The 26147-nt window shown below is 20.4% G+C and overlaps 1 protein-coding gene across 3 annotated transcripts; it reads left to right on the forward strand.

Annotated features, from left to right (window-relative positions):
* The first annotated feature begins 315 nt into the window (after nucleotides 1-315).
* On the forward strand, nucleotides 316-24975 carry LOC122498044 (protein grindelwald). 3 transcript variants are annotated; one of them, XM_043605561.1, is made up of 5 exons: nucleotides 316-450; nucleotides 6520-6962; nucleotides 20143-20205; nucleotides 20959-21110; nucleotides 24234-24975. In XM_043605561.1, the coding sequence occupies exons 2-5, from the start codon at nucleotides 6758-6760 to the stop codon at nucleotides 24513-24515; spliced, it is 702 nt and encodes a 233-aa protein (XP_043461496.1). In that variant the 5' UTR covers nucleotides 316-450; nucleotides 6520-6757; the 3' UTR covers nucleotides 24516-24975. The 3 variants fall into 3 exon arrangements, with proteins under 3 accessions (XP_043461496.1, XP_043461498.1, XP_043461497.1); XM_043605563.1 differs by having other exon boundaries at nucleotides 24237-24975; XM_043605562.1 differs by lacking the exon at nucleotides 316-450 and adding an exon at nucleotides 1297-1687.
* The last annotated feature ends 1172 nt before the right edge of the window (nucleotides 24976-26147 follow it).

The following is a 26147-nucleotide window of genomic DNA, read 5'->3' on the forward strand; positions in this document are numbered from 1 at the left end:
TCCGTTTTTTAACCTGGAAAACCTGAAAAAGTCGGGGAATTTGAAATGAGCAAAAGCGTGGTAACCCTGGACTGTTCTTATTATCTTACAGGAAAATGAATTATAAAAAATTGGGAAAAAGTGAAAAGAAAATATAAAAAATTTCTGTCAAATCTATCATTGAAATGAAAAAAGAGAGAAGCGTTACGCAAATTTGCGTCTTGCGCACATGAAACCGGCAACAGGTAAATGTTAAAAAATATGGCAGGGGCAACCTCTCCACGTTCGCAGGTGTATTGCGAAGGGGGAGATTGACTCTTGAAGGTGGGAGTCAAACCTGACCTGTAGGTTTACGTTTACAACAGCTCCGGGTATTACGGTGCTCCTTCGATCGACAGTCTCGTACAGAAAGTCGGTGAACGTTCAAGTCAAAATATTTAAACACAGTAATGTGACTTTTGTGAAGTGCTTGTAAGTTTTTTTTTATTAATTATTTACTTTACATATTTTTTTTTTTTTTTTTTTTTTTTTTGAGGGTGAGTCAGGTGAAAATTTATACTTTACCATTGTTCCTTATTGTTTATAAAGTTTATAAAGTTCATAAAGTTTATAAAGTTTATAAATATTCCCACCTGTGTTGTTTTCTCATTCTTTGCCACTTGTTACTCTATATTGACTTCTTGAACTGTAAGTAAAATTGTTTCGAGAAAAAAAATAAGAAAATCTGCTGATGAATGCCAAACGGAATGTAAATATTGAAATTATTTTGTAATATTGTTTATGAGCGTCAACAATCACTGCAAAAGTTATTTCGCTTAAAAAGAAACTTTAAATAATTCTCTAATTATTAAAGTTATAAATTTTCTTTTTATAAATAAAGTTACAACCTTTATTAACATTAATAATTTTCTATTACAATAATATAATAATTATTATTAATTTACTAATTTGAGTATTATAATAATAAAATCGAATTCATAACATTGTGGTATATACTTAAATATATTATTAAAATAATAAATACTTTTTTTTAAAAAAATAATTTAAAAAATACTTTAATCGAAGAAAGTAATAGCAAAATTAGATATGCAATCTATTATCATTATGATTTTCCAATAGTAGTAATTTATAAACAATTGACATGGTAATTACAGTCTTTAAATACTGTCGATTAAAAAGAATAAACTTTCCTGACAGAATTTTTTTTTTATCTATCATCAAAAATTTATTGCGATTTTTCTCCTAATCGCAACTCATAATTAATTAGATGCTAAACTAATTAAAATGAAGCAATCTTATATAACTAGCGTTTCAAAATAAACTTGATTTCATGCCTTTTTACGTTAAAAAAATTTTTACTTTAATTGCATAAAGTGAATACGAGTAATTTTTCAAAATAATGTAAATTTTTTTTTTAATACGAATGTAAATTTGCAAATGGGAATAAGTAGCGATAGTAAAAACTGTTTTATCGCGAGTACGTGAGAAATTGCAAAGGATTAGCGCGGTTAAGAAATTCGTGCCGCCGATTATTGTATTGCTTATTCGGAGACTTCGATAATCTTCGACAATGTTGATTTCGTTATATTCGAGAGTTGGAGTTGACTTCACTGTAGTCAAAGAATATAACCAACCGCGCTACCATAATGAAGGTTCACGTATATTATTTCTCTCTAGAGTCTCTCAAGTCTCCTCTGAAACCAGTCAGGTAACATTCCTCTCATTTGACCGCATGAAGTCTACCCACGTATCTCTTTTGAAAGTTACCTTATATTTTCTATATGTATAGAGACAATAATACACTTTTTCATTATATTACACATCCGCAAATTAATTTCCCTTCCCCCAAAAAAACAGAAGAAGCAAAATTTTTTTCAGAAATGAAAAAAAAGCATTTCTCTCTTTTCAATTTATAACTAAAAAAAAAATCTTTTAGATATCAATTTTTGAGGCGAGACAAGAAACGGTTCATTTTTCAAAACTGATCCTTTTTTTGATAATCACATTTTTAATAAGAATTAAATACTAAATATACTTAAAAAAAACTGTAAATTTTTTTTGTAAAATTTAAAACTGTAAATTAAATTTTTCATAACTATAAAACATGAAGATATCGATAACTCCGAGTCTTCGACTCGGAGCGATCGATTTCTTCATGTTTCATAATAATTAAAGATGGCCCAGTGATAAAATCATTATTCTATATTATAAGAATATTGTATTTCATCAAAATTATTTTCCAGAATTTTTAACTAATATTCTTCTTTAATAAATCAATTAATTTTCGAAAAAGTTGAGAATTTCCAAATTCATTTGTTTATAATATTCAATTTAACGAACTTTCAATTATTCGGAAATTCTTCAATTAAATATTTATTAGAAAATAAAAACTTCAAAACAATAATTTGAAGTCAAATTGAAAAGGAAATTTTTCAAAAAAATTAATTTCAAAATTCAATTATTTCTAAAAATTCACGCTATATTACTTTTAATATTTAATTATTACCTATCTAAAATTTTAATTGAAATTAATTTTTTAAAATTTTTATTAGAAAATTCTACGAGAATTCAATTATTTAAATACAAAAAAACAAATTTATCGAATAATTACATGTTTTTTAAAATTGAATTCTCATAAAGAATTTTATGAACAAATTTTTAAATAATTGAATTCTTTTGACGAATTTTAATAAAAATTTTAAGAATAATAATTATATTTTTCGGGAAATTCGATTAAAATTGTATTAAAAATAATTGAAATTCTGCCAAGAGTTTCATTATAATTTTTAAAAATAATTGAATTTCTGCAATAGTTTGTAATTTTTCCAAAATTAAATTTTTTTATGTTTTTAACAAAAATTCTTCTATAAATACATTAATTTTAATAATTTTGAACAAGTTCTTTGAGAATTTTCAAATTCATTTGCTTACAATATTCCATTATACGAAATTTCAATTGTTCGGAAATTTTCCATTTAAATATATTAGAAAATAAAAACTTCGAAAAAAATAATTTCAAGTAAAATTGAAATAAAATTTTTCAAAAAAATTAATTCTTCTACAGAATTGTTAGTTAAAACTTAAAAGTATGAAAAATTAAAATTTTCAAAGATTTTACTACTAAACTTTTTCAAAATTCAATTATTTCTAATAATTCACGCTATTATCTTTTTAATGTTCAATTATAATCTAGAATTTTAAGTGAAAAATAAATTTTTAAATAAATTTTTATTAGAAAATGCTACTAGAATTCAATTATTTAAATAAAAAAAAAAAGTTATTGAATAATTGAATTCTCATAAAAAATTTTATTAACAAATTTTTTAATAATTGAATTCTTTCGACGAATTTTAATAAAAGTTTTAAGAATAATTACACTTTTTGAGAAATTCCATTAAAATTGTATTAAAAATAATTGAACTGCAGCATTGAGTTTTATTATTTATGAAAATAATTAAATTATTGAGAAGAAAGTTATAAAAAATTTGTAAATATTGAAATTCCTGTGATATTTTTATTTTTTTTTTAAATAATTAAATGTTTGCATAAAATTTTATTAAAATTGTTTTAAATAATTGAATTCTTTTGGGTAATTTTATTAAAATAGTAGATATTGAAAATAATTGAAATTTTGACAAGAATTTTGTTATTTATAAAGATAATAATTGGGATTTTGTCGAGATTTTTTTGTAAATTTTGAACACAATTGAATTTTGTGATAAGAATTCCATTACTTTTAAAAATAATTGAATTTCTGTAATCATTTGTAATTTTTCCAAAATTAAATTTTCTTTAGTGTTTTTATCAAAAATTCTTCTATAACTCCATTATTTTGAAAATTTTTTGAAAAAGTTCTTTGAGAATTTTCAAATTCATTTGTTTACATAATATTCAATTTTACGAAATTACACATTTTGAAGATTTTCATTGAAATTGTATTAAAAATAATTGAAATTCAGCATTGAGTTTTATTATTTATGAAAATAATTGATTTCCTGAAAAGAATTTTATTTTTTACGAAAATAATTAAATCCCTGTAAAAATTTTATTATTTATGAAAATAATTGAATGATTGCGAAGAAATTTATAAAAAATTTGTAAATAATTGAATTCCTGTAAAATTTGTATTATTTTATGAAAATAATGAAAGGTTTGCGTAGAATTTTATTAAATTTTTTTAAAATAGTAGATTTTAAAAATCATTGAATTTGAGGAAAATTTTTGAAAATAATTGAAATTTTGTCAAGAATTTAATTTAAATTTTTGAAAATAATTGAATTTCGGAAAATAATTTTATTATTTCGAAAAACAATTGAAATTTTGACGAGATTTAAAAAAAATTTTTGAAAACAACTGAACCATTTTTCAAAAAAACTGATTTTTACGGACTTGAAGAAAATTTACGGAACTTTACTGGATTTACGGACCTAGTTCGAGCCATGTACGGTTAATATTTATTATTATTAAAATTATAAATTATTAATACATAAATATATAATTATTATATGTATATAATAAATAATTAATAATAATGAATATTAAATCATGAAAATATTTATTTTCTTTCCTTAAATTATTTCTCTTTAAAAACATCGTATAAAAATAAATTCTATTTTATTAAAAAAAAATTTAATTAGAGGTGTTTTGTAGTTTTTACAAAACGTCAAAATGTCCACACGTGAATGTGAATTTTGTTCTCAGTTGAGAGATTTCAACATGGCTTTGCGTGAAATGATCACTGATCACAGCGTCCTACGCATTCACATCCGTGAGTACATCCGGTCATTGGAGAGTCTAGTGTATATTAAAAAAAAATCCACACTATTGTTTATGCAAATCAATCGTCATTTCGGAATAATTGCATACTACAAATCTCCCTTACAATTAATTTCCATTGTCCAAATTTTCAAGAACGCTTCACTTACTACACAAAAATGCATTTTTATTTCAATATTTCAACAAACAAAAATATTCTATTTAATTATTTTTATATTAATAAGCATAATAATTTCGTTTATAAAACATTTATTTAAGCGGCTTTTCTTCATTTTATTTATAAACAAATAATTTAAAAATATATCAAGATATAAATAATAAATTACATTATTTTTTTTAATAATATATTAAAAATAATATAAATATGTAAACAAGAAATTTTAAATTTAAATAAGTTTAAAAATTTTTGTACTTTTTAATATTTATATTTTCAATTTCAAGGGAGATGCAAATTTTTATTCACATTGGATGAAAACAAGAGAAAAACATTTTGGATCTGGACAATTGTTTAAAAAAATAAAAACTTTAATTGGTCAATTTAAAAATTAAAATTACAAGACTAGTTTAAAAAAAACGAGTTGCTGTCTCAAACTATAAATGTTACTGATGTTTATTGCATGTGGTTTTTATAAAATCTTGAGCAAGAAAAATGCGATGACGAATTGCATCTTTATTAATGCATTATTGTCTTGAAGAAAATTATCGTTTCCGGTACTCGTTTTTTTTTTAAACCAGTGATTATATTAAGACTCGAATTCATTCATTAGTGTTTTTTTCTATTCTTGAAATAATACTTACCTTTTTTTCCGAATGAGCTTTATTATTATATAAAAAATGTGCTTTACTTAAAATCGAGAAAAATAGATTTTTTTTACTATTTTCTCCTCTGATGTTTTAATTAATACTTCATTAATTAAAATGATTAAAAAAAATTATTATAAAAAACAAAGAAATTCTTTAAAAAATTTAATTTTCTATCAATAATAATATATAATCAATAATAATAATAAATTTTTTCGAAGAATTGGAAACATATTTATTTTTTTAAATTGATGTAGTTGTTAAATTTTTATTAAAATTTATGAAAATAATACTTCATTAATTAAATTAATTTGTTTCGTAAAAAAATCAGATTTTTCCGTTATGTTTTATTTTATTTATAAAATAAAAAGAATTTAAATTTTTCAAAAATTCATTAACAATTCTTATGAAAAATAATTTTTATTTTATGATTCTAAAAAAAAAATTGTGCTGACGAATACTGACAATTTATTTATAAGATAATTCTCACAAGACGTGACATTACCGTTATCACAACCTGCATATAAAATGAAAATGTGCATAAGTTATTTTCACTTCGGTTTTTACATGTTCTGAGTCAAAACTTATCATCACTTTTCGTTATACTCTTGAAATAAAGTTAACGAATCTTGGAACTTTTTATTACCAATAGAAATTAATTAATTTAATTTTGTTTTATCAATTTTCTTTAATACAAATTAAAATTCACTATTTTTCGCTTCGTTTAAAATTTTCTTTTTCTATTTTCAATAGAAAAATAATTTTTAATAATGTATCAAATCTTAAAATAAAAAGGGAATAAAGTACTTTATAACAAACAGTAAAATTATTATAAACTTTTTGTAAGAATAATAATTTAATAGAATTTAAAGAAGAATTTCCTTTAGCTTAGTAAAAATTTAAAATTAAACATCAATTTATTTAAAAATTATTATATATAGAAATTAATTTCTTCTTTTACAGTTCAAATGCCTCGATGATCATGGATCCACCCGAGGACATTCCCTTTGAATACAGTTAAAGAAGAAAAATTAAAATGTGACACAAAACAATGTTTTTTTTTATATATACTTAAAAAGTACATTGGTTTGCATCAAAATAACTTCCATTTAATAGTTATTTAAAAGAAAAAAGATTCTAAATAGAAAAAAAACAAGTGTCTTGTTTTTTTATTTTGTGGTGAAATTAAAATCAATATATAATGTTGTTGTGCACAATATGCATATCTTTTGTGATCTCTTCCACTTTTGCAACTCTAAATCCTGATGGCCTGAAATGTGGACAAAAGAAATGTTCACCATCGGAATATTGCAGTCCCTTTGATTCACAATGTCGGCCATGTTCTGTTATTTGTAATTCTACAAGCCACAATCATCAACCGGAATTGTGCACAAAGGATTGTCAAGGTAAAAATTTCTCTTCTATATTTAATTAACAAATTTTTTTTTCATTTTAATATTACACAATTTTTCACTCGTTTGGAAATGAAAACAGCTATATGATTTATTTCTTTTTTAATTTTATTTATTTATTGTAACAGATTTATCGTTTATTATTAAATTCGAAACAATTCAACTATTTTTATAAATATTAAATTCTTTGCAGGAATTAAATTATTTTCAATCAAATTTAAATAAAATTACGTGAAAGAATTTAATTATTTTCAAAAGTTTCCATAAAATTCAATTTCAACAAGAATTTAAAATTCTCTACAAAATAATTGAATTATTCTCAAAATATTTTTAAAAAATTCTGTATAAAAGTTGAATTACTTTCAATGCAATTTTTAAATATATTCTTAAAAAAAATTGAAAGAATTCAATTATGTTGAAAAAATAATAAAATTCTTGTAATAAATTCAATTATTTTAAAAAAATAATAAAATTCTTGTGTTGAATTCAATTATTTTGAATATATACTTAATTTTAATAAAATTCTTTAAAGAAATTTAATAATTTTCGAAACAACTTTAATTGAATTTCTCGAAAAAATTTCATTATTTTCAAATATTTCCATAAAATTTTTCGTAACAATTTAATTATTTCTTAAAATTTTAATAAATTCTTCGAAACATTTCTATTATTTTTATGAATAGTATAATTCTTCGCAATAATTCAATTATTTTTATAAATAGTAAAATTCTTTGGAGGAATTCAATTATTTTCAAAACAATTTTAATTGAATTCTTCGGATGAATTCAAATACTTTTAAATATGTCCATAAATTTCATTTATTTCCTAAAATTTTAATAAATTCTTCGAAACAATTCAACTATTTTTATAAATAGTAAAATTCTTCGCAAAATGCAATTATTTTTAATTCACTTTTAATAACATTCTTCTTCATCAAATTCAATTCCTTTCAAAATTTTCAATTAAAATTATTAAAGAAACTCCATTAGTTTGAAACAAAAATTGAAAGAAATTCTTCAAAAGAATTTAATTAGAATTTTTAAAAATTTTCATAAAATTTTTTGCGAGAATTCAGTTTTTTTCCTAAATAATAAAATTTTTGGAAGGAATTCTATTATTAGCAAGTTTTTTGATAAAATTCTTTGCATCAATTCGATGATTTTCAATACATTAATTTTAGAATTAAAAATATTTGAAAAGAAAAATTATAAAAAAGTTAAGAAACAAAAAAGCAAACAACAACTAACTTCAAACTGCGAACAGATTACCGGAACATGTACTTTATTATTATTAATTAATAATTAATGTTATAATTATTTTTATTTTGTAATTAATTCAAAATTGTAATGAGAAATAGAAATCATCAGAATTTTTTTCACTTCTTTTCATTGAAAGATTAAAATTTTGTTAAATATTATGTTTTGTCAAATTGAAATTATGCAGATTTTTGTTCTTTACTCTTAATGAAAATTAGAAAAATGTTAATCAACTGTGATTAAGAAATATAAAATTTATTTATTTTGCATTATTTTACTTCATGAATCACAATTTTTTTAACAAAATTATTATTTTGTTTTAGAAAAAGAAGAAAAATATTTGCACAATTTCTATTTTTAATCTTTATTTTTGGAACAGGATTTTCCACAGGAATTAAGACATTCAAAAATTTCAAATTTAAACCTTTAAAACAAAAATTAATAATTTCGATAATTTAATAATTTCGATAATTTTTTAATAATTTAATTTAAACAACTTATAATAATTAAAGATTATCGAGAGATAAAATCATTATTTTATATTATAAGAATATTGTTACTGTAACTTTATCAAAATTATTTTAATCATTTTAATTCAATTATTATTTTCTAGATTTTTAAATTATTTTTTATGAAAATAATAATTGAATTCCTTAAAAAAATTTTATTATTAATGAAAATAATTGAATTCCTGTGAAATTTTATTAAAATAGTAGATATTGAAAATCATTGAAATTAGAAAAAAAGAATTGAATTCCTTAAAAAAGTTATATTATTTATGAAAATAATTGAATTCTTGTGAAATTTTTATTATTTATAAAAATAATTAAATGTTTGCATACAATTTTATTAAAATGTTTTTAAAAGAATTGAGTTCTTATTGGAAAATTTGATTAAAATAGTAGATATTGAAAATCATTGAAATTATAGAAAAAAAATAATTGAATTCCTTAAAAAAGTTTTTCTATTTATGAAAATAATTGAATGTTTGCATACAATTTTATTAACAAATTTTTTAAAAGAATTGAATTTTTTTTGGGAAATTTTATTAAAATCGTAGATATTGAAAAACATTGAAATTAGAAAAATTTTTGAAAATAATTGAAATTAGGACAAGAATTTTTTTCACATTTATGAAAATAATTAAACTTTAAAGAAGAATTTCGTTATTTATTAAGATAATTGGGATTTTTACTAGAATTTTTTCCAAATTTTGAACATAGTTGAATTTTATAAGAAGAATTTTAATTTTTTTTTTGAAAATAATTGAATTTTTGTAAAATTTTTATTATTTATGAAAATAATTGAATGTTTGCATACAATTTTATTAACAAATTTTTTAAAACAATTGAATTCTTTTTGGGAAATTTTATTAAAATCGTAGATATTGAAAATCATTGAAATTATAGAAAAAAAATAATTGAATTCCTTAAAAAAGTTTTTCTATTTATGAAAATAATTGAATGTTTGCATACAATTTTATTAACAAATTTTTTAAAAGAATTGAATTCTTTTTGGGAAATTTTATTAAAATCGTAGATATTGAAAATCATTGAATTTAGAAAAATTTTTGAAAATAATTGAAATTAGGACAAGAATTTTTTTCACATTTATGAAAATAATTGAACTTTAAAGAAGAATTTCGTTATTTATTAAGATAATTGGGATTTTTACTAGTTTTTTTTCCAAATTTTGAACATAGTTGAATTTTATAAGAAGAATTTTAATTTTTTTTTAAAATAATTGAATTTTTGTAAAATTTTTATTATTTATGAAAATAATTGAATGTTTGCATACAATTTTATTAAAAAACTTTTTAAAAGAATTGAATTCTTTTTGGGAAATTTTATTAAAATCGTAGATATTGAAAATCATTGAAATTAGAAAAATGCATTTTATTTTTGAAAATAATTGAAATTAGGACAAAATTTTTTTTCACATTTATGAAAATAATTGAACTTTAAAGAAGAATTTCGTTATTTATTAAGATAATTCGGATTTTTACTACAATTTTTTCCAAATTTTGAACACAGTTGAATTTTATAAGAAGAATTTTATTTTTTTTTTGAAAATAATTGAATTTCTGCAATTATTTACGTAATTTCTCCAAAATTGAATTTTTTTAGTGTTTTCAACAAAAATTTAAATTAGAAAATTTTTAAATTCCATTATTTTTAAAACTGTTAGTTTATTTAAAAAAGGTAGTAAGAAGTTAGCGCGCGAATTGTTGCTTAGTTTATTCTAATCGAACTAAAATTTATTTGGAAAAATCATTTAATAGAATCTTAATGAGTCAAAAATTCAAATATCAGAATTTGCATTTCACTGAATTTTTATTTGCACGAATTGTTATTCGAAAGAATAACATTAGATATAATGTAAAATAACATTATTTTCATAAAATGCAAAGTATGCGTAAAATTTGAGTAATATAATAAATTTTAGTATTTGCTTATATGTAAACTGACTTTTAGTGCGTACTATGTAAAAAATAAGATTTAAGTAAATAAGGTTAACGGTGGAAGGAAGTTATCTATAGGAATAAAAGGATCAAATATGTAGTGGGATGAAGATTTCGACACTATAGGAAACCTGTTTTGAACCCCTCCTGGATTACGTTTCTTTTCTCAAACCTACAACTTTTTTAAGAATACCCTACAGCTATTCACAATTTACCTTGCGCATTTTCACTAATAAGCTACCTGTCTGGTTTATCCTAAAAGATCAAGTCAAATATTACGAAAGGCGATACGCTCCCAAAGAAAATACATACACAAAAAAAAATCAAACACAGGAAGAAGTAAATCTTTCTTAATGCTTATTTGAGGACCTCAATTTTATTTCATTCCATTGTTATATTGTATTGTCATTCTTCAAAAAAAAATTACCAGTATAGTCTAAATTGTAAAATTTTAGTTACTACGATTTTTTCTGAATGACTACTCTTATTTATTAATTAAATAATTATTATTTTATTAATTAAATAGTAATAGCAGCAGTAGTAGTAAATATCTAATAATAATATAAAGAAAAAAAAACAAATACAAATCGGGTATATTAAAAATGATTTGTTATTAAATTAAAATAAATAATTATTTGCGAAACAGTAGAAATTATAATAAAATACATCATTACAATTATCGCATTATTATTGTAATATTATTGTAATTAATAATTGTATTTTAATCGCATTGTGTATGTGTGTATGAAAATGCAGATTGCGAAAATGGAGCTTTTTGATTTGATCGCGAGTCTGAATCATCAGGTGAAAAAGGGTCAAAGGGTAATGTCCTTTCGATCTGCTCCCTTTCCTTAGTAACGCAGAAACAATCTATACACGTAGTTCATAGAGTATATGTCATAAATAATTGTTTATGATCATTAGTTTAAAACAAGACCGTGTTATTCGTTAAAAATTGATCGCATCCTTAATTAACAAACATTTTTATAGAGACTTTATACGAATGATGCACCTGAGCGTATATATAGTTTGCTTAGGTCCGTTGACTTTGCACCTGATTGTACCACTCTCTATGTAGCTCTCCCCATAAAAACCTGACCGATGACTCACATTTGTCTCTAGTTTCTTTTTTTCTTTTCTTTCTCTACATATTTTCCTTCTCCATTTCTGATTCTTCCCATTGGACACTGGTACCACCTTCTTTTACTTCTTTATTTTTCTACTTCCGTTATTTCATTCCCCTTCTCTTCTTCTTCTTCATTTTCCCATTTTGCTTGTTTCCTTTGTTATTTTTTCTTCTTTATTTTATTCTTTCATTTACTTATTTTTCTATTTTATTTATTTTCTTACTTAGGTATTTATTATTTCTTATTTTTATTTTTCCATTTTCTTTTTGTCTTCTTTTTTTTATATTCTTTACATCTATTCTTTACTTTTTTTTCTTTAGTTTTTTTATGAAGTAAAATTGAAAATTTTTATTTTTTTTTCGTTTCTATACATATGTTTAATTTTCCATTTTAAATTGAAATTATGCAGATTTTTGTTCTTTACTTCTAAGCAAAATTAGAAAATTGATGAACAACTGTGATTAAGAAATAGAAAATTTATTTATTTTGCATTATTTTTCTTTATGAATCACAATTTTTTTAACAAAATTATTATTTTCTTTTAGAAAAAGAAGAAAAATATTATCACAATTTCTATTTTTAATCTTTATTTTTGGAACAGGATATTCCACAGGAATTAAGAAATTCAAAAATTTAGAATTCAAACCTTTTTTAAATTAAACAACTTATAAAAGTATTGTTAGAAAACATGAAGATATTGATTGCTGAGTGATCGATTTCTTCATTTTTTCTAATAATTAAAAATGACCGAGAGATAAAATCATTATTTTTGAAAATAATTGAAATTAGGACAAGAATTTTTTTGCCATTTATGAAAATAATTGAACTTTGGAGAAGAATTTTGTTATTTATATAAACATAATTGGGATTTTTACTATAATTTTTTTCAAATTTCGAACATAGTTGAATTTTATAAGAAGAATTTTATTTTTTTTTAAATAATTGAATTTCTGCAATTATTTGTAATTTCTCCGAAATTGAATTTTTATCCTGCTAATAAATGCCAATTCTAATTTAAATAATTGAATTCCTGAGAAATGTTTATTATTCATGAAAAAAATTGAATTCTTACTAAGAATTTTATGAAAAAATTTTAAATAATTGAATTCTGTTTGGAAATTTTAAGAAAATAGAGTATATATTAAATATCATTGAATTCCAAAAGTTTTTAAAAATTATTAAATTTTACAAAGAATTCAATTAAAATTTTTCACAATAATTGAATTCTTGCGAACGATTTTATTAGAATTTTCTAAAATAATTTAATTTCCAAGAAGAAATTAATTATTTTTAAAAATAATTGAATTCTTGCGTTGAATATTGTTATTTATGAAAATAATTGAATTTTGCAATGAATTTTATTAAAATGCTTCAAAATAATTGAATTTTGCAATGAATTTTACTAAAATCCTGCAAAATAATTGAATTTTTTGGAATAATTTTGTTATTTATTGACATAATTGAATGCTTTCGAAGAATTTCTTATTTAAATAATTGAATTCCTGGAAAGAATTTTATTAAAATCTATAAAAGAATAATTCAATTATTTCAAAAAAATTTAATTAAAATTGTATTTAAAATAATTGGTTTCTTTCGAACGCATTTTTATTAAAATATTTGAAAATAATTGAATTCCTGTGAAAAATTCTAATAATTTTGTACGTAATTGAATTATTCCAAAGAATTTAAAAAAACATTTTTTTAAATAATTGATTTTTTCGAGGAATTGAAATTACATTTTTTAATCAATTTCTATAAAATTGTATTAAAAATAATAGAATTTCTGCGATGCATTTTATTATTTATGAAAATAATTGAATTTTTGTGAAATTTTTATTATTTCTGAAAATAATTAAATGTTTGCATTCAATTTTATTAAAATTTTGTTTAAATAATTGAATTCTTTTTGGGAAATTTTATTAAAATATTAGATATCGAAAATCATTTAAATTAGAAAAATACATTTTATTTTTGAAAATAATTGAAATTAGGACAAGAATTTTTTTTGACATTTACGAAAATAATCGAACTTTGGAATAAAGAAGTTTGTTATCTATAAAAATAATTGAGATTTTAACGAGAATTTTTTTTAAATATTGAATATAGTTGAATTTTATTTTTTTTTTTTTGAAAATAATTGAATTTCTGCAATTATTTACGTAATTTCTCCAAAATTGAATTTTTTTTAGTGTTTTCAACAAAAATTTAAATTAGAAAATTTTTAAATTCTATTATTTTTAAAATTGTTAATTTTTATTTAAAAAAGGTAGTAAGAAGTTAGCGCGCGAATTGTTGCTAGTTTATTCTAATCGAAATAAAATTTATTTGGAAAAATCATTTAATAGAATCTGAATGAGTCAAAAATTTAAATTAGAAAATTTTTAAATTCTATATATTTTTAAAATTGCTAATTTTATTTAAAACAGGTAGTAAGAAGTTAGTTGGTTGATAGTTATTAAAGTACAAAATTAAATTAACTTTTAGAATTAATTTATTATTAATTTAAATTTAATTAGTAATTTTCTTTAATTTTAATTTTAATTTTAATTTTAATTTTAATTTTAATTTTAATTTTAATTTTAATTTTAATTTTAATTTTAATTTTAATTCTAATTCTAATTTTAATTTTAATTTTAATTAATTAATTTAATTTTAATTTTAATTTTAATTTTAATTAATTAATTTAATTTTAATTTTTAATTTTCTTTTACAACAAATAATATTAAAAATAAAAATAATACAACTTTTTCTGTAGAAAACCAAGGGCACGGAAAAAAGTTATAGCAGTATTTGTTTATAAAAATAGAGGACTCATGTAAATAAGTTTACAACATAATTTTATTTTTCAACTGTGAGTCACTTGTCTCTAGTTGATGCATAATAAATGAATACTGATAAGGATAATACTTGAAATTCCATAGCAATCGATTGCCATGACTTCATACCTATACGCAAACGACCCTTTACTTTTGCCTTTTTTTTCTTCATTTTTTTACTTTCTTATTCTGTCTGAGAGGTAAAATTTTAACGCATACGAATGAAATGAATTTCTTTTAAGAAAAATTCTACATCTTGATAATAATTAAAAGTATTAAAATTATATTATTAAAAAGAAAATTAAAATCACAGTTTTGTTTTGCAGTTGGGTTACCATCGCTACCGGTAATAATAGGAACGCCTGCGCGTCTTCTTTCATGATAACACACATGCATGAAGTTATACATATTGCCAGCAAATTCACACTTTCTATTAAATTCCAATATGGAAAGTTTTTATGCAATTGAACCATTTTGCAGGAAATGTCATTATTTTTTTTTTTTTTATAAATTATTATGATTTAAACTTTAAAGGCATGACTCATCCTTGAATATTAAAATTATGTTTAAAACGTTTAAATATATAATTATATGAGTTGGAAATATATTTATTTATTTGCATTTATTTGCAAATGAAAAATTATTTACAAGAAAAGAAATTTAAACAATTTCTAATTAAATATTTAACATATTAAGAATTTAAAAAGTAAATAGTAAAATATTTGAAAGTTCTATTTTCAATTGAATGAAAAATTTTTAAATTTCAATGAAACTGCGCTTTTCAATTGGAGAAGAACAAGTAATTATTTCTCGAGCGATTATATCGGGTGCAATTTTTATCAAGTGCATAAAACGTGTCGTTTAGCGATAGTGCTTTTTGTACGCGACGAGCTTGTTATTATTTAGTATTGAATTTCATTATACGTACTAAATATGTTTCAATTTTTATTTGTACCGCACAATAATTTTAATAATAGAATTTTATTTTTGAAACAATCTCATTTTGTTTCTAGTTTTTTATTTTTCGGTCTTTTTTTCAATTTTATCTGTTTGACAATAAAAAAAGTTTGTCGTTTAAAAAAAAAAAAAAATTTCAAAAAAAAAATTGTTAGTCAATTTTAACAAAAATGGAAAGAAATTGTTTAAACAATTTTATTTTTCAGGGAGTTTTGCAAAACGAATTCAATGTTCCAGTTTGTAAACATAGTATTATTATTATAATGCACAATGTAAAAATAACGATGGCAATTGAATTTGAAAAAAACAATTTCATCGTCACTATGAACTTTTAAAATGCAAACCACTCCCAGTCTTGTCTTTGCGGATCGTTAATTCTATCGTGAATACCGATGATGGGGTTCTCATTTTTTCTAACACATGTATTTATGCAATGACACAGTCACACACTGTCATGCAACTGTTTACATGAGACAGAGACTGAATTATGTTGCTCTAGGTTCTCTTATAGGTGCATTAGTTCCCCATCAGCCGCTATCATAATAGTTGCTAAGAAAAGTTGAGTTTTTTCCAACTTCATTTTCTTCATATTTTTAAATAATTATCTAGTGAAATTCTATTTTTTTATTTCTAAAATAATCATTTAGTAATTTTTCAAGCAATAATTTCTTCTAATTTTTCACCAAAAAATTTTACAAAACTTTTATTTTCAACTGTTAACTAACTAATTAGTCATTAATTAGTAATTATAGCATGGAAATTAATAATTAACATGAATACCATACTAATTATTTTAACCGATAGTTAAAATATTAAGACTACAATTATTAGCGTAATTATTAATTAGTAATTTATTCAATTACTTTTTATATAATTTATTTAATATTTAAAATTTAAATACCTAATAATAGTTTACTAAACTAGAAAAAAATAAATAATTATTACTCAACTAGCTAATTAGTATTCACCAAATGTTAATTAATTAATCATCAAGGTAAGAATTAACAATTAACTAGTAGCTATGTATTACTAATTAGAATGATTATTTATTAATTAATACAATTAGGGCTCGAACCAGTGGAAGTATTTAAAAATACGGACTTTACGGAACAAAAATAAATTAAATTTTTCATAACTATAAAATCTTCATGTTTTATAATAATTAAAAATGGCCCAATGATAAAATTATTATTTTATATTATAAGAATATTGTACTTCTTCAAAATTATTTTCTTCATTTCAATTATTTTCTAGAATTTTTAACTAAAATTCTTCAATTAATTTTCGAAAAAGTTCTTTTGAGACTTTTCAAATTCATTTGTTTACAATACTCGATTTTACGAAATTTCAATTATTCGTAAATTCTTCAATTAAATATAAATATTAGAAAATAAAAACTTCAAATAATATAAACAAAAATTCTATTAAGGGCATTTGAACCATTATGACGTCACAGTTTGTGCAAAGCATGTATTTTAAAGCTGTGACGTCATAATGGTTCAAATACCCTTAAACTTTAACAAAAAAATTAATTTCAAAATTCAATTATTTCTAAAAATAAACGCTATATTGCTTTTAATATTTGATTATTATCTAAAATTTTAATTGAAATTAATTTTTTAATAAATTTTTATTAGAAAATTCTACGCGAATTCAATTATTTAAATACAAAAATAAATAATTTTTTAATAATTGAATGTTTCTTAAAATTGAATTCTCATAAAGAATTTTATCAACAAATTTTTAAATAATGTAATTCTTCTGACGAATTTTAATAATATTTTTAAGAATAATTGCATTTTTTGAGGAATTTGATTAAAGTTGAATTAAAAATAATTGAAATTCTCCAATGAGTTTTATTATTTATGAAAATAATTGAATTCCTAAAAAGAATTTTATTATTTTTGAACATAATTTAATTTCTGCGAAGAATATTTTATTACTATTGAAAATAATTGAATTTCTGCAATAATTTGTCATTTTTCCAAAATTAAATTTTTTCTTTTGTATTTTTAACCAAAATTCTTCTATAAATACATTATCTTGAATAATTTTTAAAAAAGTTCTTTAAGAATTTTCAAATTTATTTGTTTACAATATTTAATTATACGAAATTTCAATTGTTCGGAAAATTTCAAATTAAATATATATTAGAAAATAAAAACTACAAAAATAAAAAATTTCAAGTAAAATTGAAATAAAATTTTTCAAAAAAATTAATTCTTCTACAGAATTGTTAGTTAAAAGTATAAAAAAATTAAAATTTTCAAAGTTTTTAATACGAAACCTTTTCAAAATTCAATTGTTTCTAAAAATTCACGCTATAATCTTTTTAATGTTCAATTATAATCTAAAATTTTAAGTGAAAATAAATTTTTAAATCAATTTTTATTAGAATTCAATTATTTAAACAAAAAAAAATAACTTATTGAATAATTGAATTCTCATAAAGAATTTTATTAACAAATTTTTTAATAATTGAATTCTTTCGACGAATTTTAATAAAAGTTTTAAGAATAATTACACTTTTTGAGAAATTCCATTAAAATTGTATTAAAAATAATTGAAATGCAGCATTGAGTTTTATCATTTATGAAAGTAATAATTGAATTATTGAGAAGAAACTTCTAAAAAATTTGTAAATATTGGAATTCCAGTGAAATTTTTATTATTTATGAAAATAATTAAATGTTTGCATAAAAGTTTTATTAAAATGGTTTTTAAATAATTGTAGTCTTCTGGGTAATTTTATTAAAATAGTAGATATTGAAAATCATTGAAATGAGGAAAGTTTTTGAAAATAATCGAATTTTCGACAAGAATTTTTTTATTTATAATGATAATAATTGGGATTTTGTCGAGATTTTTTTTTGTAAATTTTGAATACAATTGAATTTTGTGATAAGAATTTTATTACTTTTAAAAATAATTGAATTTTAGCAATCATTTGTAATTTTTCCAAAAATTAATTTTTTTTTTAGTATTTTTAACCAAAATTCTTCTACAAATCCATTATTTTGAAATTTTTTTGAAAAAGTTCTTTGAGAATTTTCAAATTCATTTGTTTACATAATATTCAATTTTACGAAATTACACATTTTGAAGAATTTCCTTAAAATTGTATTAAAAACAATATTGAAATTCAGCATTGAGTTTTATTATTTATGAAAATAATTGAATTCCTAAAAAGAATTTTATTATTTACGAAAATAATTAAATCCCTGTAAAAATTTTATTAATTATGAAAATAATTGAATGATTGCGAAGAAATTTATAAAAAATTTGTAAAAAATTGAATTCCTGTAAAATTTGTATTATTCCATGAAAATAATTGAATTCGTTAAAAAAATTTTATTATTTATAAAAATAATTGAATTTCTGTGAAATTTTTATCATTTATGAAAATAATTAAATGTTTGCGTAAAATTTTATTAAAATTGTCTTTAAATAATTAAATTCTTTTGGGTAATTTTATTAAAACAGTAGATATTAAAAATCATTGAAATGAGGAAAATTTTGAAAATTATTGAAATTTTGACAAGAATTTTTTTTATTTATAAAGATAATAATTGTGATTTTATTACTTTTAAAAATAATTGAATTTCTGCAATAATTTGTAACTTCTTCAAAATTCAATTTTTTTTTAATGTTTTTAACTAAAATTCTTCTATAAATCCATTATTTTGGATAATTTTTAATAAAATTCTTTAAGAATTTTCAAATTCATTTGTTTACAATTCAATTTTAGAAAATTTCAATTATTCGGAAATTCTTCAATTAAATATTTATTAGAAAATAAAACCTTCAAAAAAATAATTTCAAGTAAAATTGAAATAAACTTTTTCAAAAAAATTAATTCTTCTACAGAATTGTTACTTAAAAGTATGAAAATAATACGAATTCATTAGTAAGCTGATTATAATTACGATATACGGTTAATTAGCATTTTTGACTTGGCTTCTTAGTAATAATCCTGCTTAATAGTCAATTTGCAAAAAAAATTATCAAATTATAATTAAAATTTTCAGCCAGAAAAAAGATATATTTGACTCAGAGCCAACTAGAGTTTTTATTTGTGTTAAATAAAGTGTTTATTTAAAACAAATAAATAATTCAGTAGGCTGTGAGAAAAATATACTTTTATTTAACTCAAATACATTATATTTGGTTTAAATGAAATTAATTAATTAACTAAAAAAAAAATATTAGTAAGCAAATAGATTATTAATTAGCAAATAAATGCCTAATTATCAAAGTAATGATTATTTACTAATTAGTAACAGTTGTGCTTATTAATTAGTAATTAGCATTAAGATTAATAATTATCATTGAGATTATTAATAAGCAAGATAATTATTAATCAGACAGGAAATACTCAATTAACAGAAACATCATTAATAATTAATAAGTCACTGACTAATAATGAATAATGAATAAAATTTATCAAGTATGTTTCAATATATCGAAAGAAATAATATAAATTAATTCGTTCCCACATTTCTTTATAATCGAAAGAATATTTCTTAAAATTAAAAATAATTTATTTTCACGTTACAGAGTATCTACACGACCAAAGATACGTTCTTCGGACAGATTTGAAATTGGAAGACGACCTGCGAGGTGAGTCTCGAATATTAATTTACCGATGAATCATTCACGAAAAATAAAAAGAGAAAAAAACCGCGACGGTTCCATGTTGTAACACTTGTTCAAGATGTGAAAGTGTACAATACATATACTATATGTATAATCAATAATCACCTTGTTGTTAATTTATTTTCAGAAAAACCCTATCACTGTAGAGTATTTAAATTTTTGTTTCAACATGAATTGATGAATGAAGGATTTTCTCACTGAAAAATATATTTATTTAATTTTCAAAATATTATTTAAATTTGTGACTAATTTATTTTTCGTATATAAAAAATTTCTGGAATATTTAATAAGATTGTCCCTATTAGATTAAAGAGCCAGTCTTTTCAAACACTTGTAATAGTGAATAATTCTCATTTTTTTTTTGTTACATCATGTAAATTCAATGCTTATACACTTGTGAGGTCATTCTTGAATAGCTGTTGCCACTTGTTCATATACTTAATATACTTTATAAATGATAAAAAAGAAGTGATAATATCTTAAAAATAAAGTTATTGTAAAACAAATTTTAAACATTTCCAGAAATTTTTCGTTTTTATAACTAAATAGGATAATAGTTTGTTTTTTTTACTCAAAAAAAAGAAAAATAAATGGCTTAAAAATAAATTTTTCATCTCAAAAAAAAGCAAAAAAAAATTATCTAAAAAATATGAAAAAAATGAAAATTATTATTTTAGATGAATGACAAATAATTAATGAGAAAATTCTTATTTTCAGAGGAGATTCGGAGGCAAAGGACTCTTCTCAAGATATCATTATCACTAACTTGCCTTTCATTGCTGGCAATTATTTACTTATTAGCGAGAACGTTAATTAAGTGGCAAAAAGTTAAAACCTTCCTTCAAAAGACTTTCAGGAAAAAGTGGCCGGTATGTAAGTAATGTCATACTATAAAGTTTTCTCGACCTGACAAATTTATTAAATATGGTAAACTAATAGAAGGAATTTTTTTCGAATCTCATTAAAAATTTTTTTTTTTTGACAACTATTTTTCAATATCGTATTGCTGTATCATAATTTCAAACTTCGCGCTCATCTACTAAAAACTACTATTTACTATTTTTTTTTAAATTTGTTACTATTTGGATACTTTTTAAGATTTATGACACTAAAAGCTACTTTTTTCTTTATTTTTTGGGAAAATTTGCATCACTTTAAATTCGCTAATAGTTAAAATACAAAAAAAAAATACTAAAAATTCTAATAAAATTCTTTACAACGATTCAATTATTTTCACAAGCTATAACATTTTTCACGAAAATTCGATTATTTTTAAAAATTTTAATCAAATTCCAGGCAAGAATACAATTATTTTCGCAAAAAAATAATAAAATGCTTCTCAAGAATTCAATTTCCTACTTTTAAAAATTGTAATCAAATTCTTCGCAAGAATTCAATTATTTAAAAATTAAAAAGATTTGAATAAAATTCTTCGCAAAATTTCAATTATCTTTATAAAAAATAAAATTCTTCTCAGAAATTCAATTATTTTTTCAAAAAATTGATAAATTCTTTATAAGAATTAAATTTTGAGAAATATTCAATTATTCAATATATTATTTATTCTTGTATTTAAATAATTGAATTGAAAAACGAAATTCAATGGAAATTTTAGACAATAATTGAATTGAATCGAATTGAAAATTTAAATTGTTGTAAAATTGTAATAACATCTAAATGTTTACTTTGAAAAATTATTAATTTATTTCTTATTCCTGTGAACAATTTAAATTACATTTTATTTGTTTACTTTTAAATACAATTGTATTTTTTAGGATAAAAAAATTTAGAAAATAATTCAATTTTTCAAAAATTTGAAATTTGAACAATATTTTGAAAAAATTTGAAAAAAAATTGTTATAAAACATGAAGAAATCGATCACTCCGAGTCTTCGACTCGGAGCAATCGATTTCTTCATGTTTTATAAATAATAAAAATTGCCGACTGATAAAAACTTTATTTTATATTTTAAGAATATTGTTACTCTAACTGATTAAAAATTACTTTCATCACTTCAATTCAATTATTGTCTTCCAGAATTTTTAACTAAAATTCTTCTTCAAATTAATTATTTTTAATAATTTTTGAAAAATTTCTTTGAAAATTTTCTAATCATTTTTGTTAACAATTTAATTTTACACAATGTCATCGATTCAATTAAATATATATTAGAAAATAAAAACTTTAAATAACTAAAAAAAAATTCAATTAAACTTTTTCAAAAAAATTAAATCTACACAATTTTCAGTTAAAAATATGAAAAATTAAAACATTTAAAGATTATAATTTGAAACCTTTTCAAACTCTCATAAAGAATTTTATCAACAAATTTTTAGTTTTTAAATAAGCAATAAAAATTCTTTTGATGAATTTTAAATAACATTTTAAAAAATAATTTCATTTTCCGAGAAATTCGATTAAAATTGTGTTGAAAATAATTGAATCTATGTAAAAAAATTTGATTGAATTGAGAAAAGTTTTTAAAAATAATTGAAATTTTGTCAAGAATTTTATTAAAAATTTTAAAAATAATTGAATTTAGGAGAAAAATTTTATTATTGTATAAAGATAATTGAAATTTTGACTATAATTTTTAAACTTTAGACCATAATTGAATTTCTGCGAAGAATTTTATTACTTTTGAAAATAATTGAATTCTTGAGATGAATTTTAATAATATTTCTTTTTAAATAATTGAATTCTTTTGCGAAATTGTATTGAAATAGTATAGATATTGAAAATAATTGAATTTTGATAAAGCATTGAAATTAATTAAATTTCTACGAAGAATTTTATTAAAATTATTTTGAAAAAAAATTGAATTGTTAAAAAGAGTGTCATTAAAATTTTTGAAAATAATTTAATTCTTGCAAGAAATTCAATTGAAAATGTAAAAAAATATTACGAGAATTCAATTATTTAAATACAAAAATAAATTTTTTTTTTGAAGAATTGAATGTTTTTTAAAATTGAACTGTCATAAAGAATTTTATCAGCAAATTTTTAAAAAAGTAAAAAAAATTCTTTTAACGAATTTCGAATAATTTTAAAAAATAATTTCATTTTTCGAGAAATTAGATTAAAATTGTATTGAAAATAATTGAATCTCTGTAAAAAATTTGATAGAATTGAGAAAAGTTTTTGAAAATAATTGAAATTTTGCCAAGAATTTTATTAAAATTTTTGCAAATAATTGAATTTAGGAGAAAAATTTTATTATTTATAAAGGTAATTGAAATTTCGACTATAATTTTTAAACTTTAGACCAAAATTGAATTACTGCGAAGAACTTTGTTACTTTTGAAAATAATTGAATTCTTGAGACGAATTTTAATAATATTTCTTTTTAAATAATTGAATTCTTTTGTGAAATTTTATTGAAATAGTTGATATTGAAAATAATTGAATTTTGATAAATCATTGAAATTAATTAAATTTCTACGAAGAATTTTATTAAAATTATTTTGAAAAAAAATTGAATTGTTAAAAAGATTTTCATTAAAATTTTTGAAAATAATTTAATTCTCGCAAGAAATTTGTATTAAAAATAATTGAAACTCTGCAATGAGTTTTATTATTTATGAAAATAAATGAAAACCTATAAATTTTTTTATTATTTATGAAAATAATTGAATCTGTTTAAAAAAAATTGTTTATTTATCGAAAATAATTGAATTATTGCGAAGAAATTTATAAAGAATTTGTAAATAATAGAATTCCTGTGAAATTTTTATTATTTAATTAATTCATTCAGAATTGAAATTTTAAAGCTTTTGTACTGAAATCGGTTTGAAAGCTCAGATAATACTGTACGATACCATTGTGCAAAATGAAAAGAAAAATGTTTTAGTAATTGAAAATAAATAGTCATGAAAATGGAGAAAATAACAAATTTTTGTTCATTTCAAAATAATTATTTTTTTACAAAAATTATTTTTTATGATATAAATATTTGTAAACAAGAATATAAAATGTATTTTTCTTTTTGAAGCAGAAAGTGAAAAAGCACAAGAACAAAGTTCGTGACGAGGTGGATGCTGGAGCGATTAAGCAGAATGGATTAAAATTAACGATGCCAACAATAAGTGGAAGTGTTGCAGCTTCGGAGACTACTATCAATATCGATGATGGCACACCAAGTACCGCAAGTACCGATTTATCAAAGAATAATGCCTGTGAAGATAATGCACTCGATTACGCCTATGATAATTTGGCAATGACACCCAGTCCAGATACTTCACAATCAAGAAACAAGAGGGAAAGTTCTTTGTGAAATTTGCTTAAAAAGGTTCGTTTTCACGAGCCTTTTATTAGCAGAAATCGAAAAATCATTCCAATCACGACTGACGTCGAAATTAATCATCAAATTCATCAAAATCCGTCCACTTCGAAATTATAGAATTTTCAATTCTTCATAATTCGAAAAACTTTTTACATAGAAAGACATTTTCAAATTTTTTTGAAAAACTAAAAAAAAATTTCTAATCACTAATTTCTTTTTAACACAGTATTTTTGAATTTTTATATGAAAAAAAATTTTTTACAGAATCTAAATAAACATTTTATAAAATCTTTGATAGAAAAAAAAAAATTTTTGTAGAATTTTCTACACAAAAAATGTAACAAACTTTCTATACGATTTGATATAAAAGTATTTTTAATACGAGATTTTTGAAAATTTACAGTCAAAAGAAAATTATAAGGAATGTAACTATGTACACTTGAAAATCGGACTCCAACTTTAGATCAAAAGATTAAAATTGTATTTCAATCTCTTTGATGTAAAGTTGGAGTCCGATTTTTAACAGTGTAATATTTAAATATTGATATAAAATAGTATTAAAAAGCAAAAAAATAATAAGTGTTTAGAAGTAAAAAAAATATTCCGAATTTGAAAAGCTCAGATTTTCGTATATAATTACGATAAATTAACGGTTTTAGTAAAACGAGAATTGTATTTTCTAGAGAACCGTGCGGCTGTGTGACTTAATGTTGTTAATTTTAATTCGCTTTAATAATTCCCATTAAGAAAATCTAATTAAACTGAATTTCGTTTCATTTTCGCAAATTCGGGAAAATACGAATTTTGAAATGAAATTTTCTTCTACATCTGATTATATTGTTTTAAGTTCATTATCATTTAGGACTCTCATTATAAAACAATAGTAAAAAATTGATAATAATAAAGTACATGTTCCGGTAATCTGTTCGCAGTTTGAAGTTAGTTTTTGTTTGCTTTTTTGTTTCTTAACTTTTTTATAATTTTTCTTTTCAAATATTTTCAATTTTAAAATTAATGTATTGAAAATCATCCAATTGTTGCAAAGAATTTTATCAGAAAATTTGATAATAATAGAATTCCTTTAAAGAATTTTATTATTTAGGAAAATAACTGAATTCTCGCAAAGAATTTTATTAAAAATTTTTAAAAATCATAATTAAATTCTTTTGAAGAATTTCTTTGAATTTTTTTTAAACTAATAGAGTTTCTTTAATAATTTTTTAATTCCTCCAAAGAATTTTACTAGTTATAAAAATAATTGAATTATTGCGAAAAATTTTACTATTTATAAAAATAATTGAAATTTTTCGAAGAATTTATTAAAATTTTAAGAAATAATTAAGTTGTTATGAAGAATTTTATGGAAATATTTGAAAATAATGAAATTTTTTTGAGAAATTCAAAGTTGTTTCGAAAATTATTAAATTTCTTTAAAGAATTTTATTAAAATTAATTAATTATATTCAAAATAATTGAATTCTTTCAATTTTTATGACAATTGTATTTAAAAATTGCATTGAAAGTAATTTAACTTTTATATAGAATTTTTTAAAAATATTTTTAGAATAATTGAATTATTTTTAGAGAATTTTAAATTCTTGTTGAAATTGAATTTTATGGAAA

Source organism: Leptopilina heterotoma, unplaced genomic scaffold, assembly GCF_015476425.1.
Source record: "Leptopilina heterotoma isolate Lh14 unplaced genomic scaffold, ASM1547642v1 Lhet_14, whole genome shotgun sequence".
Lineage (NCBI taxonomy): Eukaryota > Metazoa > Arthropoda > Insecta > Hymenoptera > Figitidae > Leptopilina > Leptopilina heterotoma.

Excerpts from the sequence above, each read along its gene's own strand:
- LOC122498044 (XM_043605561.1), top strand. The coding sequence starts at position 6,758 with ATGTTGTTGTGCACAATATGCATATCTTTTGTGATCTCTTCCACTTTT. Across the intron at positions 6,963-20,142 it reads GTGCACAAAGGATTGTCAAG|AGTATCTACACGACCAAAGA; the intron begins GTAAAAATTTCT and ends TTCACGTTACAG. Across the intron at positions 20,206-20,958 it reads ATTGGAAGACGACCTGCGAG|AGGAGATTCGGAGGCAAAGG; the intron begins GTGAGTCTCGAA and ends TCTTATTTTCAG.